Source organism: Seriola lalandi, unplaced genomic scaffold (genome assembly GCF_002814215.2).
Source record: "Seriola lalandi dorsalis isolate HSWRI2012SDOR001 ecotype SW California unplaced genomic scaffold, Sedor1 jcf7180002054921, whole genome shotgun sequence".
Taxonomy (NCBI): domain Eukaryota; kingdom Metazoa; phylum Chordata; class Actinopteri; order Carangiformes; family Carangidae; genus Seriola; species Seriola lalandi.
In genome coordinates this window covers 310,890-321,733 of record NW_019525473.1, presented here as the reverse complement: position 1 = coordinate 321,733, position 10,844 = coordinate 310,890, and the positions used below count along the sequence as shown (strand labels likewise).

The 10,844-nt window shown below is 40.1% G+C and overlaps 1 protein-coding gene across 1 annotated transcript in view; it reads left to right on the top strand.

Annotated features, from left to right (window-relative positions):
• Nucleotides 1-10,482, top strand: part of LOC111673569 (E3 ubiquitin-protein ligase NEURL1-like) — a 43,704-nt gene extending 33,222 nt beyond the window's left edge. The window contains exons 5-6 of the mRNA XM_023431370.2: nt 5,881-6,030; nt 7,066-10,482. Of these exons, the coding sequence (XP_023287138.1) occupies nt 5,881-6,030; nt 7,066-7,307 (392 nt within the window). The 3' untranslated portion in view covers nt 7,308-10,482. The remainder of the gene's footprint in view (nt 1-5,880; nt 6,031-7,065) is intronic.
• The last annotated feature ends 362 nt before the right edge of the window (nt 10,483-10,844 follow it).

Sequence of the window (10,844 nt, the reverse complement as noted above, 5' to 3'; positions counted from 1 at the left end):
GGGGGGGGGGATTCAAAGAAAATAGAAAACAGAAAAATAATTGAATGCTGTATCCTGTGTTAGTATATGTAAGAAATAACATATTAGGGAGTAAGTGATGGTGCATCTAAAGCTGCAGGTATAAGCTGCTTCTATGTAGCCTGAGAGGTTTTAGTGACTAAATAAAACTAAAACATGAGGGAGACAAAAATAGGATTTTGAAAAGTGTCCCGGAGGAAGAAAGGAACTTTCTGATATGCCTGTTTTTCCCACCGAGCTGTAATGACTGAATGATGAACTCATTTTTTTTTTGTAGCATATTGGCTAAATCATTGAGGTTTAATTAATTTCACACCCCTAGAAAACAGCAGCAGGCCTTACAGAAAAGACGGTCCATCTTTCACGCTTCAGTTGTTGATTTTTGCTAATCATAATTCTGCTTTTATTATTTCTTAGTGCAGTGATTTAGAAGGGGTTGGCATTTTCTGCTGCTGCAGCATAAGTACAGAATAAAAAACAAGTTGTTCCTGATTATCTTTTATTAATTTCAGAGCTACATTTTAAACATTCAAGCGCTTTTTCTTTTCACCCCTCCAGCTTTTTAGGTGTACTACATATATGAAGCCTGTATATACATTGTTAAACATGTATGGAAGCACACACGCTCCTCACTTTACCTGAAGAAGAGATAAACAGCTCAGGGACGTACGATTGTGTCCTCCCTCCTCAACAGCTCTTTTGTCTCTTATGATAATATCTCCACCACACACAAAAGGAGACAATTAGCTTTTAATGCAGCAGAGTGGCTATGATCTTAAACTGCGATCTGTCTGAGCTGCTTCTCCTCTCATCCAATACAAACACACACAAAAACACAGCCTAAGTGCACTTTTGTCGGGATAGTCCCCAGAACAAGAGGGTCTGTAATTAAATTAACAACCGCCCATTTTGAAATGGTTTGTGTTTGAGGATGGCATTTAACCAAGGACATGTTAATGTAAAATAATTTTTTTAAGGCCCTTTCTCTCTTCCCCTTTATTTGTTTCGATTGTTCGCTCAGGTTGTTGTTGTAAACTGTGATCAAAACCCGTGACTCACACAGGGCTGAAGGCTGTAAAGGGGGATCCTCACGCACACAAAAACATACTCCTGCCCCCAACCCTTGCCCTCCGTCATGCTCCTCATCCCCTGCCCTGCCCATCTGCCTTGTCACATACTCTGCATAGCTCCCATGCTTTGAAGGAAGAGGCTCTCTCCGTAGACATGCTGGGTATGTGCGAAAGACGAATAGATGCTTGGGTGATTAGATGAACGGGTGGAAGTAGATAGCAGGGCCACGGAGCTGCAGCCTAGTTCTCACAGCTGTTCACACAGGTCGGTTTAATCTAGTGGTGAACAGGCGGGATCAGGGCTGGGCACCACAGATCCTGCCTCAGCTGCCCTGGGTGGGAGGTGCCCGCCTGCCAAGGGGATTAACAGGGAGAGACGGACAGAGGGAAGGGGGGGGGGGGGGGGGGGCACTCATGCTACAGGGCCTCAGTGTGATCAAGCTTGAGTCATGATGATCATGGTTTGAGTTTCAGCCTTTCTACTGCCCTTCTGCTATTATTTCTTATTACAGTGCGTGTTTATAGCAGTATTAGGACATTAGGGTAATACTTAAAATATTAGGGGTCACAAGATGATTCATATGAGAGGAAAGCAGAAAAAAAAACATTTCCATTTCTAGGCTTCATAAAAGTTGGGCTTATTTTTCCAGACTTTGCTCTAATCTTAGTTTTTTTCTGATAAATAACTTGACAATTTAACCGTCCCAGGATGTTTATTCAAGATAGTCTTTGAAATAAAATGAGGAGCAAAGTAAATAAGTATGTCTTTGGCTGAAATGGACAAAACTAGAAGACTTATGCAACCGGTGATGAGGAATACAAGGGGTCACAAGTCAAAAAGGCTGATAAGATCCACAGTAGGTCACTGGAGTGGACTGGACTGGACTGGACTGGACAGATAACATAGGACAAAAATTTTGAATTATTAGTTGGAAAGAAAATGTAACATGCAGGAAAAACAGGAGAAAAGAAAAGTGATAAAACATGACTGATGCAACTGTGCATAGCCAAGAAAGAGATACGTACAACCGAACCATATCACTGAAAATACATGTTTTACCTGGTTTACAGTAGCAATGTCATTAATATGAGTTAGTAACAGTGTATATATGATGTCAGCATTACTAGTAAGATACTACTGTTTGAAGCTTATGTATTTAAAGGAAACCCATGAACGTGATTGCCAAGATTTTTGGTTGATGGTGATGTCACTAAACATTTGCCCAACAGGAGGAACCAGTGTGCAACGTTCAGACAGGTTAGTCAAATTTATATGGACGAGAGAACGAAGGCTAGTATTAGAACTGCAGCGCAGACTGTTCGTTGTAAACATCCACCACAGCTAAACTAAAGGAGTTTGGTTTTCCTGTACAATTGGACATTGCTGGCATCACTGTGGGTTTGTTTACTGCAGGTTTCTCCTCCAAACACAGCGGTTTAGATAATCAGGCGAAACCGCAGAGAATACATTTTCTTCATAAACAACACTTTAGGCATTGTTTGGTGTTGACAGGTATTCAGGATAGTTTGGGATTTCCCCACCTTGTGTCCAATGTTTACCTAAACTTGTAGCTGGTGGTGTATCTATACATAGACTGTGGGTTGACCATGTCACGCATAGACATACTATAAGGATAATGGGGACCTCCCCTGCTAAAAATGCATTCACTCGCGGTGACCTGTTACATCATGTTACACACTGCACATACATTACAGAACACACACACACACATACACTTCAAGGCGCCACGGGGCTTTGGAGCACCAGGGCAACCCCCAAACAAAAGGGGTTCTGGATATAGAGCTGTGAGCAGCCGTGACATGAAGGCTCATCCACCGTGACAAAAACACTGGTGCAGTGTTTGACCTGGCATTAGCGGGGCAGTTTCCAATAACACATTATAGGCTCGGCCCTACAGTGACATAGGGCTCCGTGCGTTGGCCCTGGGCATCAGATGGATTGATCAGACTGCTGGTGCAGATGGCAACAGAGCTGCAGCCTGGCAGACTGCTGGGACATCATTAGTGTGGGGCTGTCATCATGATGTTACTGGTCAGTGCTGACGCTGACTCTGCCACACCAGATGACCCCAGCTTCACTTTTCTTTTTTTTTTCTTTTTTTTTTTTCCTGTCATTTGTGCAGGAGAATAAACACACCATGAAATGTAACTCAGTAAGATTCACAACAGCGGAGTGATGCTAGAAAAAAAAAAGCAGCCCCTGAAATAGGACTGTTTAACATCTAATGTGCACGCAGCAGCTATTTCTGAAGCAGTTGTTAGTGTGCTACTTTTTTGACAGCAAGCTTCAGGGAAGGCAATTAAAGTAATCTGCATTTACGTTAAGAAGCAGCAAAACATTTGATGGGTGGATGGTTACATGCTTGCACTGCAAGACAGCTAATTTGCATCTTAATTTGTTTGGTATTTTGGTGTCTCTGCCGAACTTGTGATAGTAAACTATTAAAGTTATTTTAAATGACTGAGCATACCGTAAGTATTAGTTTGACTTCGCCTCCAGGAAACAACTCGCAAAGCTTTGGTATTTTATTTTATAAAACACTAAATATTGCATATCTGTGCCATTACTGCGTTTTGGATGAAATGGAAATTTTGAAGCTGCACTAAATAGCTTTGTCTGTGTTTTCCTAGTTTCTTGAGTTTATGATATTTTTTTTTTTTTGCACAATACAAAACAATACAAGATACACAGAAAATGACAAAGATTAACAATGTAAAGTGCAGGGGAGGCAGAAAACAGTGGGTAATGTTAAAAGTAGTGTTAAAATTGAAAAATTTCACAATATTAGAGAGCACAAAATTAACATATAGAAAATCATAAGACTAAAAGTAATGACTGTTACTATTAGTTTACCATCAATTTTAAATAATGTATACATAATGAAAAGAACAGTAACAACAATAATATTAAAATAAGAGCATGTGTTTGTAAGAGGGATATTGGTTTATACACCTGTGTTGACTCCTGAACAATACTAATAATACATGTCAGTATGAGTGAGACAAATACAACATGATACCTGAAAAAATAAATGGGGAAAAACAGTTAAGTGGTATTTTAAGCATCTTTTGTTACATTTTATGGAGGGCTGAATGGGAGAAGCCGTTCCATTGTTTAGTACCCTGAAATCTTATTGGAGGACCAGACGTTTGTGGAGAGTGGTAGGAAAAGTACTCACCCAAACTATATCACAATATGAAGGGGATGAATGAGACTATAATAAAGAGTGAAGAGACAGTTTGTGATGACAAGATGACTAACCCTCCTACATTATACCAATAGATGTATTTATTCTTCTGCTTACAAAGTCAGTTTTCTCTCCAATTCAAAATCTCATCAACAAAAAATCCCAGGAATCTTCCAGTTGACTGGATGAATCTAGATGAATCTCTAGAGTACAGACACTAGCTGTGAACCTTCGGCCCCCATTTTGTGACTGCACCACATGCAAATCAGACAGGTGTGCAGCCAAAAATGACTTAATTTGACATGTAAGATTTACCTAAGTTAAAAAGCAAATGATTTTATTTACGTGGGTGGGAAAGAGTACAATCACAGTAATCTTTGGCAGTGTGGACCTGCGCTGTATCTCCTTCCGTGGTGCAGGAGAACTTGTTTGCATGCAGAGAGAGTGACAGAGGAGAGATGCCGCTCGTCACGGTTTTACAGACGATTATGCAACACAAGATCAAACTATGTCGATATAAATGAAATTGTCTCATTCTAAAGCTCGTTTGACATATTGATATACCTTAAAATGAAAGCCGCTGACTACGAGCAAAACTTTTATAATTACATACAGTCGTTTGATCCATTGTTAATATAAAAACGTATTAATTAGTGCAGCTAATCACATGTTCAAATTATGTGACACTAATGACTTTAAATCCAGTTTTTCATGTCAGCCTCTAACAGTCTGACCTGTCTTTCAAGGCATCGCTGGCATCTCAACACATGTTCCCTAAACTTGTCCTTCCAATTCCCATTTCCGTTTCCCTGGCCACCGTGTAAAGATAGGATGTGGAAAGAATCGAGGACACCTACGCTCTTCTGAAATACTCTTTCCTAAAAAAAAAAAAAGAGGAGGGGGAAGAGCTCCTCTCTTCAGTGATGAATATGTGCACATGGAAAAAATGACTGCTCTCACAAATTGGAGTGCTCACTCTCTGCTTTTATGACTATAAATGTAATTCCTGGAAAGTGGAGAAAAAAAATCCAAATCCTGCTCTAGTTCATTGTCTGTGCTTCTGTTGACCAAAGTAACAAAAGAAAAATAATTAAAAAAAGAAGCCCTCAATGAGAAAGGCCTGTAATATCTTGTGCTGTTTCATCCCTAGCTCTTTGTATACAGCCTGTTCATGGTGGGAATGTTGCACCTTTTATTTTGCCGTTCTGTATAAAAGGTACAAATTTGGGGCCATTGTTGTTCTGGCAATAAGCTGGCATGCTATCTAAACATTACTCACTGGGGCTGCATTCTGCTGGCTTTGTTGGATACAGTGTAAACAAGCAAAGCCGGCATTATGATGCTATGCAGTATCCATTAAAGGCCACTTCTTACTTTTTAATAACTCCTTCCTCATTTGCTACTGTCCCCTTTGCAGTATAGTGTCAGAGGATGTTATACTGGCACCATGTGAGTCTGTCTGTATTAGTCTCCAGTGACATCACAGACACAAATTCTACTATATTAGCTGTAACTGGTGATTAGTAATTCCAGTGCCATCTAACTTTTCTATACATGCATCTGCTTTTATCTGCTCCAACTAGGTTCCACTCATGTCGGGGACCCGCGGGCCACATCGAACCCCGGCTCGCCCTCCTCCTCCCCGCACACCCCCAGCGCCCTGGGCAGCGGGAGCTCTGATCCGGTCCTGAACGGAGGCCTGTGCTCTGCCGCTTACTGCAGCTCAGCAGGGGGTAGGTACACGCAGATAGGGAGCTACTACTACAGAGGAAGAGAATCAATCACCCGACAGGAGACCGAATAGAAGTCATTATGGGATAGTGAGCAGATGTCATCCTGCAGTAGTTAGGAACAATAGCCAGCACTTCGCGGTCCCACCGCTGCTGCAGCTGCAGCGAGGAAAACGTTCGGCACGTGCTGTTATGTCACATAGCGCTGTTATATAAATGGGCCTGATGCACTGTGGCTCTCCTTTGAGACTGCAGGAAATGAATCTGATACAAAACCTCCTACACACGGTTGGTTTTTTTTTTTTTAGCCTGATAATCAGACTGAATAGCAATTTAGTTTCTCTTCATTTATTCGGCTGGGTGTTGTTTTCATGATATCTAATTTCTTGTTGGATGGAGAGAGGTATTTAGCAGCATTTCTACCAGTGTATTCCGAGCCTGGCAGCCATGCTGGGCCTTAGTTGACCCGCCGCCGGGCCTAGGCATCAGGAAATTTGGGGCGGCTCAGTTGGAAACCTAGATATAAGACCGGCGACATCTGTTGGTTAAAACGATTTGTCCACCCCCGAGGCTCGGGGGTCAATGAAGCACAGCCGGTTAGCACCCCGTCCTCTGTAGCATCATTAGAACAACAACAGCCACAGCCATTGGGCCACTGGCACTGGGACAAATCCTGGTGGGCTGCCCCATTGGTCAAACAGTCCATGAAGGTTTTACCAGCCCTGTCATTCCCTTCACCTGTAATCTTGGAGCACCTGTCATTGTGTTGTTTTCAGTTATTCTGTACTTTTAAAAACATTAAATAATAAATTCAATGTTATTTCAAAATTTTACAATCATCAAAAACAGCCATCAACAGGCACAATATAATAATTGACTTATATATACTAATACTACTAATATACCAATGTTAAACACAGCAATTTCATTCCACTTTCATTAAGCTGGTTAAAATTGTCTATGCTATCAAGTTTTTATTTATCCACTTTCCTTTCCCCATCTTTCCTGATCTAACATTTCGTTCCTGTTTTGCCACAGGTACGACCCCGAACTCACCAGTCAGCCTCCCCAAGTCTCCTACGTTCCCATCAGGCCGCGGGCCTTGGTCCGATGAGTGCTCTATCTGTTACGAGAACATGGTGGACACGGTCATCTACGCCTGTGGGCACATGTGTCTGTGCTACACTTGTGGCGTCAAACTCAAGAAGATGTCCAACGCCTGCTGTCCCATTTGTAGAAGACAGATCAAAGACATCATCAAGACCTACCGCAGCACGTAAAGGGACAACGGCAAACGGACGGACGGCCTCCCTTACAACAGCAAAATCCCAGAGTCAGGGAAAGAAATGTCAGTGAATATGAACTCTGGTACTTTGATTTGGTATTTTCATACAATTATTGCTGGTTGGTTACGCTCATGACCTTTTCCGAAGCCAGTACCACTTTGTTGGGAAGGTCTCTTTCACTTTAGAGTCGTTGTCACAGCCTCCCTGCGGAGGCGGCACTTGAAGTGGCAGGGGGTTCCACTAAAAACTTTATTCTTGCCAGAAGTGTTTGCTCTCTCCTGGGAACTTGGAACACTTTGAAAGAGAAAGGAAAAACTGAACCAATTCCAAAATTCTCTCATATGTTGAGCCATGTTGCAAGAATTAGGGACGAACGCCCATTTGCACCGAAGCAAATGAGTCTTTTTGGGGCTGAATGTCTCAATAATAGCTCTTTCAGAGGATGACTGAAGCTCTGAAATATGTTGTCAACCTGATGGATATTTCTGACTTAACCAGTCAATAAAAAAGCACAGCAGGTAATCAGCTCAGTATGGCACAACTTGTGTCTGTGTGTTACTGGGCATTGGAAATGAGAAGTCGGTTTGGCATTGTAATGATGAAGTGATGGATTTCTGTAATCGTCGTAGTGATTATCAGTGAGTGATGTATTTAGAGATGCAAAGCGGTGCTGAGTATATTAAGTAGGATTGTAACACCTCTTGTACTCATATAATCTAATGTTACCTTTATGGTAGTTCTATTGCAAACGTCAGTGGTTGCTATATTGTTGTGCTAGCTAGCTGCTTGCTCTGCAATGTGGTATGTTGCACTGAAATCAGAATCGTCCTCTCAGAAACGCCCCGTTACTGACAGAAAGGACAAAGACATTCATCTGTTTAAACAATCTACAGACCTGTGTCCAGCAATCTAAGCAGTATAGAATTCTTGAAAGGAAACAGGAAGTGGGAAAAAAAAACAGTAATTTGGATTCTCCTCAGGGCCAATGTTAATTTTTTTTTAAGATGTGAATATTTCCCCAAACTCTACCTAAAACCATGCCTAATACACTGTGAGCGCGCATCCCGAATTGACAAATCCTCAAAAATAGCTCCCATAACAACACATGAAGTCAAAGGATTGTTGCCATGGTATCAGAAGCCACCACGCATACAACACAGCCTCCTGCCTTAACACACAGAAGTTTCATTTGCTACATGCAGATGTATCACACTCTGTGTTTTCTGCCGTTTTCCCAAACCCCTGACAAATTACCAAATAACTAAGTTGTGTGGCACAAACTGCCACAAAACGTTCACTCAGAGGAGAAAAGCACACAAATTTAAAAGCTATTTTTGTAATATAAAACCATGACATTTCCAATATTTAACTTAAAATATATAAAATCCTTGTGACAGGACTTTCACCAGCAGCGGAGATCCTATACAGAAATCAGTTCCATTGAAGCTCATATTTTGAGTATTTGTATGATTCCTATCCCTTAATTCCAGTATGATATGTCCTGATACATCCCCTTCAAATTTCACCTGTAAATACTAAAACTCAGCAGTAAGCCATAGCTTATTACAAGATACCACTCAAAGCTGAGAGGCCATTTTTTTTTTTTTTTTTTAAATGACATCGTACTTCTTTTTTTTTTGATAATCTACCAATGGGGCTCAAACCTTTGCTGCTATGGTATTTGCCAGCTGTCCTTTCTGGGGCCAACACTGGCAGTAATGTTTCACACATCCCTCCTCCCACATTACAGTTTGATTACGCTACTGCTTGAAAGTGTTGATTCACATTTTGAATGTTAACTTATGTAATTAGAGAGATAAATGATTTTTATCAGTGTGTTTGAATTGAACAAAAAAACAAAAAAAAAAGTTTCGTTTGTGTTTTTTTTTTTCATTTCTTTTTTTTTTCTTTCTTTTAAGTTTGTTTGAGTTGCTAATCACGGTTTTAAGATTTGTTTTTTGTTTTTTTTTCTTGTTTATCCAAAACCATGAAACTCTAAATTTCCTCTTGTTTTCTAATAGTGAGAATATAGGGGGTTTCTTGTACCTTTCAGCAATAAGAGATATTGCAGTGCACAATCAAAACCTCATTGCTTTGCGGTGCAAGATATAAACTCTTGGTTTTATTACAATCCCTGAATTTCAGGTGTTCTTTTTTGTAATTTATCTTCTTGTGTGTAAGCCCATGTTAGGAAGCCCTACTACCCACTTCTGTATTTATAGCTCGTATGATTATATAGTCTGAAAGCCATCACTGTATGGTTATGATAAATGTCACTTTATAAAGCTGCTGATTGTAATCTTGTAAATGTTTAAGCCAGCGTTGCTCTCTGAGATTCAACCGTGGCATGTTTTTATTTTGTGCAGACACTCTGACCAAATGGAAAAATTTTTTTTTTTTTTTTTTAAATACATTGGATAAATGTAATTCCCTTGTGCAAAGCTCTGTATTTATTTTGGGGCTCTTTTTTAACATTTACATCCAGTAATTTTTGGACAACATCATTTGCTAAACACAAATCATAGTTCATACCAAGCTAAGTACCCATTTGGCTTTGGATGGAGGTTTTCATCTGTAAATTATTTTATGCACATCTTTTAATCAAGGCTGCTATGCCATTCATTTTTTGTTATCTTGCGTTTGCATCCAGAAAACTCCACAGGCTCCTTGAATGTCGCTGATCCTGTAATGTATTATTTATTTGTCCATCACAGATGTGTGGACTTATTCCTCTAAATCTGTTTTTCTTGTGTGTTTATGTGTGTGTGTGTGTTTGCTTTCTTCTTCATTTCATTGCCACTAAACTGTTGCGACTCCTCTGTGTCTGGCCAATCGCACAGCAGCAGCACATTTAGAGGTTCTTTCTGGAGATCTTAGTACTTTTTGTCATGCATGAGCTGTCTGTTCACCCAGCGTGAACATCGGGACCAACAGTAGACAAGCATCCGAGTGGAACACTGTTACAGTGTTCATGTAGACAAGAACCAGTGGATAGAAATATGATATAGAGCTCAGTTTGGCCGTTGTTGTGACACAGAAGCTGATCTACTCTGTAATCCTTTATTTTCTTTCTTTTTCATTTGAAACAACAAGTGATTGTTTGTGAGCTCTGTTCAGTGTGAGTCGGATGATTGTGGTTAATAAACTTTCCAGATGTGTTTGAGCAAAAGTTGTTTACCTCATAATAGAAATAACATTTGCACATTACACATGGCTGAACAAAATTCTCTTTCAGGGAAAGAGAATAAAATACTTATTTAAAAAAAAAAACACACACATTTTCTGGAATGTGAGAGACACATTTGCAGGTTGTGTATCTTAAAGCTGCATTAAATGATCTTTTCAGCTAACAAGCTGTAAACACAAGACTGACAAACTGTCACCTAATAAAGTTGTTATGGCTAACATGATAGCAAACAGCTAACAGATTATGGCTAGTTCATATTATAACAGGCTGAGATATAGTTTATGACTTAAAGAGATGGATTTTGAAAATATTGAGCATTCAACAGTGTTAAAATGAAAACATTA